General features: G+C 36.7%; 1 protein-coding gene across 3 annotated transcripts in view; it reads left to right on the top strand.

Moving 5' to 3' along the window:
- The window catches only part of LOC136030445 (polyhomeotic-like protein 3), a 154,051-nt gene that overhangs the window by 107,721 nt on the left and 30,878 nt on the right, over positions 1–15,452 (top strand). For all 3 annotated transcript variants that reach the window (XM_065709429.1, XM_065709428.1, XM_065709431.1), the window contains one exon: positions 1,399–1,664. In XM_065709429.1, the coding sequence (XP_065565501.1) occupies positions 1,399–1,664 (266 nt within the window). The remainder of the gene's footprint in view (positions 1–1,398; positions 1,665–15,452) is intronic.

The following is a 15,452-nucleotide window of genomic DNA, read 5'->3' as shown; positions in this document are numbered from 1 at the left end:
GGTGGTAGTGATATAGAACAGGTATTGTCAATAGCGATTACGTAATACCCACGTGTGAGCAAAAAAGAATAAGTATTTTTTTTCTGCTTGCTTATGTTTGTATATGAAAAATCTATTTGAGGACATCCGTTTTTGGAGTGTAGCCAAGTTGGCTTTTAAACGAATTTTTTTTTTATTCCAAAGCTAAAACATTATATCGTAATAGTATCATGTTACTGGTGCTTGTGTTTTTAACTCTTCGAACAAGGTTTTATAATATTTTATTTTAAAAGGTTTATTTTCGCAAGGGCTAGAAGTTGTTCAGTGACAAAATTTTGGTCTGGAAAAAAATTCCTTCAATTGATTGAATTTTACATTTCTTGTTTATATTTCTTTCAAACCTTCGAAATTGTTTGGGGGAAATTTTTTATATTCGATATTGAAATTTTTTGAGTATTAGATAATTTCAATGCTTTTTTTTTTACAAATATTACCTTTTTTGTTTCAAAATAATAAAAAATTCATATTTTTTTAAAATACCGATATTTATTGACTCCGCCCTTTCCCAAAAGTAATTTAAGGATACAAAGCCACAATCGGTGATGCTCTACGTAGCTGTTTTCCTTTGGAAAATATTTTTGGTAATTTAAGGATACAAAATACACAGTTTTCAGTATAGAAACCAGAGCAAAGTTTCAGTATACAGATTCTGAAAATTAATAGCAACAACAAAATTAAATAAAAAGAAATAAAAATAATTGAATTAAAAATGATAACAGACAAATAAGAAAAATAATGATAATTAATCCGGTCCATCACTCATTAATACTGAACTCTCTCCTCCAATTTGTGTCCAATTATGTCCATTTTCATGGATATTCCAGAACTTCAGAAACTCATGGGAATTACAAAGATAATTTAAGGATACAAAGCAATAATTGACGAAGCTTTAGATCAGTGGTTCCCAACCAATTTTAGGCCATGCCCCACCAAGTTATTTCGATAATCCTGATGCCCACTCATAACATTTAAATTTTTTCTTCACAATTTTACATATATTCACCTGAAGGAAGCAAAAAAGGCCATTAGTTTGATATTTTTAGGGGGTCGTCCTCTAGGCATGTTTTATGCTAATGACAAATTTTGCCTGTATACAGCACCTTTTATACAAATCTTGACATAATTGCAATGCTAGTATGTACCGTTTTTGCTTTTTAAATGCACGGGAATATGACGCATTCACATAATTTTTTTTTCGAATCCAAGGTCTAAAGTATATTCAGCCGAAAGGTCCGCCGGTGGGGCCTTCACTCCACATTGGGAATCACGGTTCCAGATCATTATTTTCCTTTAGAAAATGTATGCTTCAACTCGTTATCAAATCGCCTATTTTTCCTATGATGCATTTTTATTTTCTAGGCTGTATCGCAAATGATGAGTCCTCGTATGTCTCCTCGGCCTCAATACACCGTTCAACAACAACTTGGAAGACAAACTCAGACCCCTCCCATCACCGCCCAACCAGCAACTTCAACTCATTCTTCTCTAACTCCAACAAATGGTGTTATAACACCAACTTCTGAGCCTGACACAGTAGCACCTAGTCCATTGCAGCAAATTCAACTGCAAGTGCAGCAACAGTTTTCCCCGTTAACCCCTCCGTTGAGTACGTCACTGCCATCTAGGTATGTTGAATAAATCCTTTATTTAGATATGATGTACTTTAATTTACAAAAAAAAGAGTTCCAGAATTGTTCGTGACAAGTCAGAGATCCACAGAGGAGTTATGCGGCGCTTAAAAGCCATGTGGTTCAGGGTTGCCACCCTGTCAAAAAAAATCACTAGATTTTAGTTATTTTATGGTTGACTTAGTGATTTTCTCCAATAATCTAGCGATTTATGTGCAAATTTAGTGATTCAGGCAATAAAAAATCACTAGAAATAGTGATAAATCACTAGGGGTGGTAACCCTGATCTTGTAACATAATTGAGACTTTAATATTAATATTATAAATTTTTTAGAGAAAGATCTAAACTTGTTATAAAAAATAAATAAATTGTCTTTTTTTCAACGATTTGAATGTATTTTTAATCCAAAAAGCCCTGGGCCCTAAATTCAAAAAAATTGTTACGGTAGATGAATTCAAGAGAATCTTAGCTACAGAGTAATGGCGAAATTTATGTATTCAAAGCACATGAGAGTATAAAAATAACATACCACAGGGAACGTAAACCTTATATAGTGTAAATATTTGCTGTGTGTGCTTTCTTTAACGCATTGCTTTATTTAACATTTAACAAAGTCATATGATAAGTCAAAGAAAATGAAAGGAGAAAGTATGTGCTTACACCTTAGTATGTAGCCTCTAATGTCCACTAATAGGGCATAATGTTCATATCTGCTACTTTTAATGAATTACAATACTTTCAAAATAATGAATATTATATAATTATATTATATATATATATTAGTATAATTAAGATGTTAAAAGTAGAATAGACAAGGTCCAACGTGTTTTTTCGCAGTTGAAAAAAAGTATGGAAGATGCTTTGGGTGCCCGAATGCCTGACCTTATCTCAAACAGTAAGCGGTAAAAATAAATGTTGGCCAATCCCGCTTTCTAGTGATATGATGAGAGAACGATTAAGATGGCTAGGACACGTTCTGTGGATGAAGTATGACAGATTTGCCAAGATCGTCCATGTCGGCCAAGCATCTAGGGCCAAACGAAAATTAGATCACCCCAAATGGGATGAGGATGTCCATTTCTAGTTATGGCACTTGGTATTAACCAAGTGACATATAGCAATCGCAAATTCTGTCGGTCTGTCGGTCCTGGTTTTGCTACTTTAGGCACTTCCAGGTTAGCTAGGACGATGAAATGTGGCAGGCGTATCAGGGACCGGGCCAGATTAAAGTAGAAATAGTTGTTTTCCCGATTCGACCATCTGGGGGGGGGGGCGTTAATTCGGAAAAAATAGAAAAAAAGAAGTATTTCTAACTTACGAACGGTTGATCAGATCTTAATGAAATTAAACAAAAAACACGTTTTTTTAAATGAAAGTAAGGAGCGACATTAAACTTAAAACGAACAAAAATTACTCCGTATATGAAAAGGGCTTTTCCTCCTCAACGCCCCGCTCTTTACGCTAAAGTTTGACTCTTTCTCTTAACTCTACATTTTAAAACAGTAAAAAACTTTAGCGTAAAGAGCGGGGCGTTGAGGAGGAAAAGCCCCTTTCATATACGGAGTAATTTTTGTTCGTTTTAAGTTTTAATGTCGCTCCTTACTTTCATTTAAAAAAACTTGTTTTTTTGTTTAATTTCTGGACGTTTTTTAATTAATGCATTATTTTATCTTGGCTCTCCACGCATAAATAATTAAACGAAATTTGCATATTAATTTTTTTGGGGGCTAAATGGCTTTTTCATAGTTTTAATCGGAAGATTGTGAAAAAAAAAGGAGCGAGAGAGGAGGCCTAGTTGCCCTCCAATTTTTTAATTACTTAAAAAGGCAACTATAACTTTTAATTTTTACGAACGTTTTCATAAGTAAAAAATATACGTAACTTCACCCCTCGTCGATACCTCGCTCTTTACACTAAAGCTTAAATTTTGTCCCAATTCCTTAAGAATGACCCCTGAATCACAAAGGCAGTAGAATAAATAGTTGAAATTACTAAAAATACTTTAGTGTAAAGAGCCAGGTATTACGAGGAGGTAAACCCCTCATATGCGTAATAATTTCTGTTCATTTTAAGTTTTAATGCTGCTCCTCACTTTCAGTAGAAAAAACTTTTCATATTTATTTTTTCATTGTTTTTTTTTTAATAATGCTAGAAAATTGTGCGCCCCCTCTATTGAAAGTCTCTTCCCCAATAAAACGTTCCTCAATTGAAAGATCCTCCCACGTAACCCCCCTTCAACTCTCCCCCCAAACCACAAAAGTCCCCCTGAAAACATCTGTACACTTCCCAGTAACCATTACTATATGTAAACACAGGTCAAAGTTTGTAACTTGCAGCCCCTCCCACGGCGACTGCGGGGGGGGGGGGGGGGGTAAGTCGTCCCCAAAGACATAGTTATTAGGTTATTCGACTATGGTGAATAAAATGGCTATCTCAGAATTTTGATCCGGTGACTTTGGAGAAAAAATGAGCGTGGGAGGGGGCCTAGATGCCCTCCAATTTTTTTGCTCACTTAAAAAGGGCACTAGAACTTTAAATATCCGTTAGAATGAGCCTTTTTGCGACATTCTAGGACCACTGAGTCGATACGATCACCCCTGGGAAAAAAACCAAATAAACACGCATCCGTGATTTGTCTTCTGGCAAAAAATGCTAAATTCCACATTTTTGTAGATAGAGGCTTGAAACTTCTACAGTTAGGTTCTCTGATACGCTGAATCTGATGGTGTGATTTTCGTTAAGATCGTATGTCTTTTAGGGGGTATTTTTCCATATTTTCTAAAATTAGGCAAATCTTCTCAGGCTCGTAACTTTTGACGGGTAAGACTAATCTTGATGGAACTTATATATTTAAAATCAGCATTAAAATGCGATTCTTTGGATGTAACTATTGGCATAAAAATTCCATTTTTTAGAGTTTTGGTTACTATTGAGCCGGGTCGCTCCTTACTACAGTTCGTTACCACGAACTGTTTGATTTGATGTTTGGAAGGATATCGTTTCTCAGAGCTGTTATTTTAAATCCCGACCGGATCTGGTGACATTGGGGGGAGTTGGGAGCGGGAAACCTAAAATCTTGGAAAACACTTAGAGTGGAGGTATCGGGATGAAACTTGATGGGAGAAATAAGCACCGGTCCTAGATACATGGTAGACATAACCGGAACAGATCCGCTCTCTTTGGGGTAGTTGGGGGGGGGGTTGAATTCTGAAAAATTAGAAAAAATGAGGTATTTTTACTTACGAACGGGTGATCCTATCTCAATGAAATTTGATATTTAGAAGGATATCGTGTCTCAAAGCTCTTATTTTAAATCCCGACCGGATCTGGTGATATTGGGGGAACTTAAAATCGTGGAAAACGCTTAGATTGGAGGGATCGGGATGAAACTCGGTGGGAAAAATAAGCACAAGTCCTAGATACATGATTGACATAACCGGAACGGATCCGTTCTCTTTGGAGTAGTAGGGGCGGGGTTAATTCTGAAAAATCCCCCAAAAATGAGGTATTTTTAACAGGTAATCGGATCTCAATGAAGTTTGATATTTAGAAGGATATCGTGTCTTAAAGCTCTTATTTTAAATCCCGACCGGATCTGGTGACACTGGGGGGAGTTCGGGGGGAACCTAAAATCATGGAAAACGTTTAGATTGGAGGGATCGGGATGAAACTTGGTGGGGAAAATAAGCAGAAGTCTTAGATACGTGATTTACAATTGGAACGGACTCGCTCTGTTGGGGGGGGGGTTAATTCTGAAAAATTAGAAACAATGCCGTATTTTTAATTTACGAAAGAGTGATCGGATCTTCATGAAACTTCATATTTAGAAGGACCTCGCAACTCAGATCTCTTATTTAAATCTCAATCGGATCCAGCGTCACTGGGAGGGGGGCAGTTGGGAGGACCAGAAATCTTAGAAAAAACTTAAAGCGGAGAGATCAGGATGAAACTGGATGGGAAGAATCGAAACCTGTCTAAGATACGTGACTGACATAACCGGACCGGATCTGCTCTCTTTGGTGGAGTTGGGGGGGGGGTTTGAAAATTGAGGTATTTGTAACTTACGAGAGGGTGCCCAGATCTGAATGAAATTTGATATTTAGAAGGATCTTGTGCTTTAAAGCTCTAATTTTAAATTCCTACCAGATCCTGTGACATTGGCGGGAGTTTGAGGAGAAACCGGAATTCTTGGAAAACTTGAAAATTGGGGTATTTGTTCTTACGAATAAGTGATCGGATCTTAACGAAATTTGATATTTAGAAGGAATTCATGTCTCAGAGCTCTTATTTCAAATCCCGACCAGATCTTTTGACATTGGGGGGAGTTGGAGGGGGAAATCTTGGAAAACACTTGGAGTGGAGGAATCGGGATGAAGCTTGGTGGATAGAATAAGCAAATGTCCTTGATACGTGATTGACGTAACCGTACTGGATTCGCTCTCTTTGGGGGAGTTGGGGGGAGGGGTTCAGTGATTTGGCGAGTTTTGTGTTTCTGGACCTGCTAGGACCATGAAAATTGGTAGGCGTGTCAGGGAGCTGCACAAATTGACTTGATAATGTCGTTTTCTCAGATTCAACCATCTGGAGGGCTAAAGGGAGAGGAAAAATTAGAAAAAATCAGGTATTTATAACTTACGAGTGGGTGATCGGATCTTAATGAACTTTGATATTTAGAAGGACATCGTGACTCAGAGCTCTTATTTTAAATCCTGACCGGCATTAAACCTCTGATTTTCCTTTTAAATCAATCTATTGATTCTTAGAATTTTGTTAGAGCTCATACCATATGAGCTCTTGGCTCAGAGCTCTTCTTGCCTCGTCACAAGTGCCATATGAGCTCTTAGCTCTTGTTTGCAATTGAGGTAAACATACTACATAGAAGAATGTAGTATGCTAAAATTATTATTCCATTAGTGCTAAAAAAGGGGGGAATCTCGCCTAGTTTCAAGGGGCTTGTCTTTCTTTCTTTTTTCTCATCGAAATTAAAGAGCGCTATTAAAACTTCAAGTGTGCACCAATTTATGATACTCTCACCCTATACACTAGAATTTTTCCTACTGGAATAACCTTCAGACTTTTTGCTACGGTGCGTAATCTTCCGAAGCACATTTTGGCCGTAAAGGAGATATTTCCAAGTAGGCATAAGCACACCGTAGAATAGTACGTTGTGCAGGTTTTTTGTTCAGGGGGAGGGTATTTGTCTGGGGGAGGGTACAAAAAATTACAAAACACAATGGAAGAATTTTATATTTATTTTTCTTACTTTTGTAAGAGCAAAATTTTTGTAAGATAAATATTTGGGGGAGGGGTTTCAAACAGGGTACCCCCCCCCCCCCCGGATACGGCCCTATGTATGTTTTGTTACGTTATAGAAATGTAAACATAGTGACAACGAATAGAATTTCTGGATGACTAAACAATAATTTTTATGGCACTTGGTATTAACCAAGTGACATATAGCAATCGCCAATTCTGTCGGTATGTCTGTCGGTCCCGGTTTTGCTACTTTAGGCACTTTCAGGTAAGCTAGGACGATGAAATTTGGCAGGCGTATCAGGGACATGACCAGCTTAAATTAGAAATAGTCGTTTTCCCAATTTGACCATCTGGGGGGAGAGTGGGGGGCCGGTTAATTTGTAAAAAATGGAAAAAAATGAATTATTTTTAACTTATGAGCGGGTGATGGGATCTTAATGAAATTTGATGTTTAGAATGATATTGTGTCTCAGAGCTCTTATTTTAAATCCCGGCCGGATCTGATGGCATTGAGGGGAGTTAGAGGGGGGAAACCTGAAATCTTGGAAAGCACTTTGAGTGGAGGAATCGGGATGAAACTTGATGGCAAAAATAAGCGCAAAAACATGGTGTGAAAAATAAACACAAGTCCTAGATAGATGATTGACATAAACGGAACGGATCCCCTCTCTTTGGGGTAGTTGGGGGGGGGGATTTCTGAAAAATAAAAAAATGAGGTATTTTTAACTTACGAACGGGTGATCGGATCTCAATGAAATTTGATATTTAGAAGGATATCGTGGCTCAGAGCTCTTATTTTAAACCCGACCGGATCTGGTGACATTGGGAGGGAGTTGGGAGGGGGAAACCTAAAACTTGGAAAACACTTAGAGTGGAGGGATCGGGATGAAACTTGGTTGGGAAAAAACACGAGTCCTAGATACATGATTCACATAACCAGAAAGGATCCGCTCTCTTTGGGGTAGTTGGGGGGGGGGGGGGTTAATTCTGAAAAATTAGAAAAAATGAGGTATTTTTAACTTACGAACGGGTGATTGGATCTCCATGAAATTTGATATTGAGAAGGATATCGTGTCTCAAAGCTCTTTTTTTTAATCCTGACCGGATCTGGTGACATTGGGGGAAGTTTGGGGTGGGGAAACCTAAAATGATGGAAAACGCTTAGATTGGAGGGATTGGGATGAAACTTGGTTGGAAAAATAAGCAGAAGTCTTGCATACGTGATTTACATAATTGGAACGGATCCGCTCAATTGGGGGGGGGGGGGTAATTCTGAAAAATAAGAAAAAATGGCGTATTTTTAACTTACGAAGGAGTGATCATATCTTCATGAAACTTCATATTTAGAAGGACCTCGCAACTCAGATATCTTATTTTAAATCTCAACCGGATCAAGCGTAATTAGGGGGGGGGGCAGTTGGGATGACAAATCTTAGAAAATACTTAAAGCGGTGAGATCAGGATGAAACTGGATGGGAAGAATAGAAACATGTCTAAGATACGTGACTGACGTAACTGGACCGGATCTGCTCTCTTTGGTGGAATTGGGGGGGGGGGGTAATTTTGAAAATTGAGGTATTTGTAACTTACGAAAGGGTGACCAGATCTTCATGAAATTTGATATTAGGAGGATCTTGTGCTTTAAAGTTCAAATTTCAAATTCCGACCAGATCCTGTGACATTCGGGGGAGTTGGAGGGAAACCGGAATTCTTGGAAAACTTGAGAATGGGTGTATTTTTATCTTACGAATAGATGATCGGATCGTAATGAAATTTGATTTTTAGAAGGAATTCATGTCTCAGAGCTCTTATTTCAAATCCCGACCAGATCTTTTGACATTGGGGGGAGTTGGAGGGGGAAATCTTGGAAAAACACTTGGAGTGGAGGAATCGGGATGAAGCTTGGTTGATAGAATAAACAAATGTCCTTGATACGTGATCGACAGAATCGTACTGGATTCGCTCTCTTTGGGGGAGTTGGGGGGGGGGAGGGTTCAGTGATTTGGCGAGTTCGGTGCTTTTGGACGTGCTAGGGCGATGAAAATTGGTAGGCGTATTAGGGAGCAGCACAATTTGACTTGATAAAGTCGTTTTCCCAGATTCGACCATCTGGGGGGCAAAAGGGAGAGGAAAAATTAGAAAAAATTAGGTATTTTTAGCTTACGAGTGGGTGATCGGATCTTAATGAATTTTGATATTTAGAAGGACTTTGTGACTCTGAGCTCTTATTTTAAATCTTGACCGACAGTAAGCCTCTTATTTTCCTTTTTAAATCAATCTATTGATTCATAGAATTTTTTTAGAGCTCATACCATATGATCTCTTGGCTCTTAGCTCTTCTCCCTCGTAACAAGTGCCATATGAGCTCTTAGCTCTTGTTTTTAAATAAATTAATAAACTTCTAGAACACCTTTGATGCTTCATCAGATTTTGAATTAGATTTCTTCGGAGTAACGACAAAAGAAGTAAGCCCCCGATTATTTTCAACCGAATGTAGGTACAAATTCTAGTATTTTATGATACAAAAAAACTGTTAAAACGACTTGATTGACATTGAAGCCCAACTTAGGCTATGGATTTTAAGCAGGATTTGTGTCGCTTCATCCTCGTGTTTATGTATTTTTTAATTTAAACAAGCCTTAAGATAACGATTCAGCTTTGTTTCTGCTGACCGGGAAGAAAGGTAGACTCATAAACAGACAAATTTTCTTAATTAAATGCAAGAAACAAGGTTTAGTTGAAGACTCTATTTCCATGACTCTGTGTCTACGAGACCCTAGGTGAATATTGTTTCGAATTAATCTTTCAAAAAGCACAATTTTTGGCAAATCTGGTTGTTTTTGCCAGTTAAAGGATTTTCAGAAACGAAGATAAAATGTAAATCAATAAATTTTGAAAGATATGGGATATGCATAACAAAATAATTAAATATTTAAACAAGGCTGAAGATGACATCGAACAGGCTATGTTAGAACAGGAACTAAGCTGTCTCCGGAATTTGTGTTCGGGTTGGGGAGGGTAAAGGGGACAAGCCAGGCTGAAGATGACATCGAACAGATTGTGTTAGAACATGAACTAAAGCCGTACCCAGAATTTTTCTTCTGCCGAGGGAGGTATTCTTCCGTGATGATGGGGAGGGGGACTTAAAAAATTCATCAAAAATTCGTTTATATGCATATTCTTTTGTTTTTACGAATCAGCAACTGGGGGGGGGGTCGAAACCCCTATCCTCTCCCCTGGACACGACCTTGACAGGAGCCCAATCTCTTCTTTTGTCAGTTAGACCCAGCACCTTAGAAAGAGCATTTTAGGTTTGTTTTTTATTTTCAAATTACATCCGGGTAATTTTCTTTCTCTTGGGTGGAGGGCTCCCCCTACCTTTCTCTCTATATATAGATATGTGTAAAAAGACTTCAGCTGTCATATTCAATACAATCGCCCTGGGCATTTTGAACCAAATTTGGTGTGAACTTTGTTACCTTTGTTTTTCATACTTGGTAGAACACATATTTGTCATATTGTAGGATCAAGAAACAGCAACCTACATATTTCATGCCCACCTAGTTCTCATATCGTAAAAATGATTGGCCCACAGCTTGTAATAAACGAGGGGTTGATTGCGTATTATCGTACTAGATTAGTCCGTATATATATACAAAACCTGTTTTAGATATGGAAGATTTTAGTATCATATCTCTTCTAATGAAGATGTTCTGATTTGTTTGTGGCTCAGTGTCACAGTATTATTTGACTCTGATACTGGAAGCGGATACTGGAACTTGGATATTCCGGGACTTCGTAAATAAACCACTTTTGCACAACAACTGACTTTGCGTTATCGTTACACAAATGGTTTTTATATTGTGAACTCCATTTGATGAACTAAGCCCTTAACAAAGCAAGTCTCACATTGGTATATACATCTCACATTAATTTTTACAGCAAAACCTGCAAGTATTTGGGAACTCACTTAAGGGATGAATTTTGGAAGATATCGTTCGTAGGAATAAAAATGAAAAGAGAAACAGACGCATTAATACAAATCGATGAAGTTTTAGAATTTCAAGGACCCGGGCATGAAGAATTCCTGCCGCCTGTTTATGTATTTGGAATGAATTGAGGAAACTAAATAAAATGAAAATCGGGAAATAATACGAATTGTATCTCTGAAGTTCGACCTCTCCTTTGATGTCGATTTAGTAAAAGAAGATAGTATTGTAGAACAAAGGATTTGAAGTCCTTTAAAAGGGCTTATCATCGAAACGTTCATTTTGGGAAGAGATTGAACAAAGAAAACTTCCCCGAAACAAATCAACTGCATTCGTTGTTTTTGTGTCCCAGCTTGATCGGTTGGTGGGGTACAGAAATGATTACACGTGAAAGCCCGCCTTCAGGATAAATATTACAAAGAATTGGTTCTAGTTTATAAATTTTTCTATGGGGGGGAGTTCTTCAGATCAAACATGGTATACAAGATCCGGAAATCAATGTGTATATAATACCTATTGCGACGGGGCAATAAAATTTGTGAAACCGAGCGGAAGTTAACTAATTCAATTCAATTCAGTCTAACTCAAAAACTCAAGTTAACTCAATTTAACTAATTCAAAAACAGGGAAGTTAATTCATCCAATCCATATGCTAATGAAATTTCTTATATTTTGAATATAATCAGTCCATTGTTGACGTTTATTCTCTGTTTGACATTATCCTCAAAAAGTTTGGTATTTTGCCTCAAAAACTCCTGCTTGTGGGCCTCATCTATCAGTATAAAATTTCCAAGAAATAGTATTTATTAGAATAAGAAGATATGTTAGTGTCAAGAACGGAAGGGAAAATGAGTTAGAGAGTGACAAAAGGTTTCTTTTTTTTGCATTTATTAAAGAGAAAAACTGAGATTATGTACTAAAACTGTGCTTTGATTCGATTGGTTTTATTTTCTAATGTATTTTCGTAAGCCAGTCACTTTATTCCTTATTTCTGGAGACAATTTTTTAACCTGATTGGTTGTAAAACCATATTGAGCAAGGAAATTGCATCCTCAGAGTTTGTTTAGCAAGATGTTTATATATTAATCGAAACCTGATTTTTTCTTTTGTATAAAATTTCAAGGCACTAGCAACTACAAAAGTTTTTGAGTCAAAATATTTTCTTTACAAATAAACTCTGTGTCTCAGTGCTTTTATCTACTGTTCGGGTTGGTAGGGGCATATATACTTCATACGAGGTAGGTATAAGCGGCTCCAATTCGAGAAAAATTGGTGTGGGCGGGGGGCTAGATGATTTTTTCAAATCTAGGAGGGGAGTAATTTTGTTCTGTTTTCAGTTTTCTAATGTAAATAATTAAAAAGGCATTTTGAATCTACTGGAAAAATGTCCCCCCTCCCTGTCGGCACCACTGATAGAGGTGATTAACTGGGTAACGAAAAGGCGGCATCTCATGCTTAAAAGCTGCCTAACATAATATGTACGATGGATAACAAATTGAAACCAACTTATGCAGCTATACTGTAAATTTCATATATGTTTTTTATTTGAATCGCTGAACGAAAATTATTGCCATGAAAAACTTCATTTTCAGTGTCCGGTAAAATTAAAAGAACATGGACACGCCCTTTTATTTTGGACACAATGATAAATTAAAGATTTATGTTGTTGTGCTAACTCATACACGTATTAATTTGTAATATACTACGAAAAACATGTCCTTTGGCAAGCTCTTCGCGATCTTATACCCCGCCACCAGCAAAGATTTCCTGGAGTGCTAGGAGCAGGCCAGTTCGGTCGATCTGCTTCTCTGTTACCGCTATTGATTGTTACCATTCTTGTTAGCTGCGTATATGCATTTGTATTTATTTAATTTTTTTTTTACACCAGAAAATGATAGTAGGCTATGCCAATTTCCCCAAAAAAATTATGGTGCTGTTTTCGAGAAAAAAAATTACAGCTAATAAATCATACAGTTATTAGATATATAATTTATGAAGTTATTACATATATGTTTACAATTATTGTTTGTGTAATAAGATATATTACTTCCTAGAAGTATCTTTTAACTATAATTTTCATTATGTTCTAATTTGAATGTCGTCAAATGGGAATTATACTGTGTCAGATGGTTAGGCTAAAAGCGTGCGCAATTTAGTAGGATATACTCAAAGTGCGTTGTTTTTCCTAGAAGTTTATCCAGAAATGTCCAAACTCTAAATTTTGAAAGAAATCATTTGTCTAGCTTAGCCTTTAGTCATTTATTAAACTATTTCCCAGAAGTACCTTCTAATCAGAATTTATTCATGTTATAATTATAATTCTAAATTAGATTTCGTCTAATTATTATTTTATGGCATCGGAAAGCAGGCTAGTAATACGCAATTTTAGCAGTACTGGAAGTGTGTACAAGTTTTCTCGGAATTTAATCGGGGGAACATCCAAACTTGAGTTCATCCTAGCCTATAGTCGTTATTTATTTCAATATTTAGGTGGCATTAGGTTTAGGCAAAAAAATCAAAAAATATGTTAACGAGGGGGACGGTAGCTTCTCAGAAAAGTAGGCCATTCATGTGCAATTTTGGCCGTACTATAAGTGTGTAGCCTACAGGTTTTCCCGGAATCTAATCCGGAAATGCACACACTTTCAAATTTAAAAAAAGGAGAAAAGTTGAGGTCATTTTAGCCTGTAGTCATTTAATAAATTACTTCCCAGAAGTACCTTCTAATTAGAATTTTCATCGTGTTCACAATTCATCATTATCCGCCTACAGGAGCAGTTTTTCAGCTGCTTATATACGTCATAAATTGTTTTGCGCAGGACACTTGAATTAGTCAAACCACGTGGAAAATGACGTGACAAATGCCGTGAGCTTTTTCATCTGCCTTTTTGTTTCTTCTACGACAACAGTAATCATTTCAAACTCCGTGGTTATTGTGCTGATATTATGAAGAAAAGGTGGGATTTTACTTTCGCCAAAAGGATATAAACAGGCATGTACGCGAAAAAAAAGGTTGTTTTCTTGGGTGGGCAAATCTGAGGCAAAAAATAGGTCAATTAAGTAAAAAATCTTGATTTGTGTTTTTGGGGGAGTGGACCCAAAAAATCCTCCCTTTTGAGTACGTGCCTGGATAAATGTTATGTGGAAAGGAGCACATGGAATTGCCGGTAAATCACCATGCTGGCACCCTAATGTTGGGGAATGGGAATTTTTAGATGATTATTTGCTTATGGAGGGTTAAGGTGAACAGATTACTTTGCGCCTTTTCTTATGCTCCTTCCAAATATAAATATTGTTTCACTCGTAAATCCAATTTTGTTGTTGTTACTTGTGTATTATACCGACTACTCAAGATTGATGTTAGGTTAATCATATTGAAGAATACCGAAATCTGATGAAAATATTATACTTTAGTAACAAAATTTTGGAAAGTACAACAGAGAATTGTGGAAAGCAGGCCGATCAGAGTGCATTATATGAAATACCCAACCAGCTCCATATATTAAATATTTAATTAAAATATACCTGCAGAGTAGTTTATCTCACTCGGTCTAAACTGATTATTTCCAACTGGACAGATACAAACCGGTTTTAAATAGATCAAGAACAACAGTGTGGTCGGTATAATACACAAGTACTTCGTTTGTTATTAGTGCTGCATTCCTTCTCTCCAGAAAAAAAAATAATAAAATTCAGAAAACTGCTTTAAATCATTCTAAACTACTATTATTATACCTTGAGTTATACCAATCAACTTTATCCCTACCCCTCGTCCACCCCATAATGGTCCAATGTATACCCTAAACTATATATACGCAATCAATTTTCAATACCTACTTTTCTTCAACTTAAACAGTGAACAAGAATGCAACAGCTATTTTGATGTATAGAAGTTTGATTGTGTTTTAACACGGGGTGTATTTGACCATTAGGGGGGAGTGAAGTTTTTCGATACACCTTAGTAATTTATATTAGTTGATAGTTTGGAATTTTTTATAGAAGTTTTCAAGATTTTAAGTATATCCGGTATATCAAGCTGTTCATTTATGTGACGCATTATAGAACCGTTTTTTTTGTTTTTTTTTTAGTTTCTTTCAGCTTCGCGTGAGAAGACAAATCGAAGTGACAGAATCGATGGAAGATATATAATTTGGGCTATATATTTGCACATTAGGGGGTGTGGTTGGAGTAAAGTATTTGGACAGCGTGAAGTTAGAAAACAATTCTTACTACATAATATGCAGAACAATTGTACTTAACACATTAGGCATACAGACTCTTTATACCTTAGCTCTCCCTCGCCCTAATGTGTAAATATATAGCCCAAGTTTGTTTCTGAAGTATTATATTTTTATTTTACTTTGGTATATTTCATTAGGATTGAGCGTCAGAGAAACACATAGAAGAATATTAGGTAGGGGGTATATCATACAAGTACCGTATATCCTCCTGGACTCCGGGAATGCAGGATATAAGCTTAGAGAAGGACCTGTAGAGAAGGGAACATGTTCAGAAAACGATTCATACTTAATAATATGC

The sequence above is a fragment of the Artemia franciscana genome, chromosome 8 (genome assembly GCF_032884065.1).
Source record: "Artemia franciscana chromosome 8, ASM3288406v1, whole genome shotgun sequence".
Taxonomy (NCBI): Eukaryota; Metazoa; Arthropoda; class Branchiopoda; order Anostraca; family Artemiidae; genus Artemia; species Artemia franciscana.
Note: the sequence above shows the minus strand (reverse complement) of the source record. Positions and strands in the feature narration are given on the sequence as shown.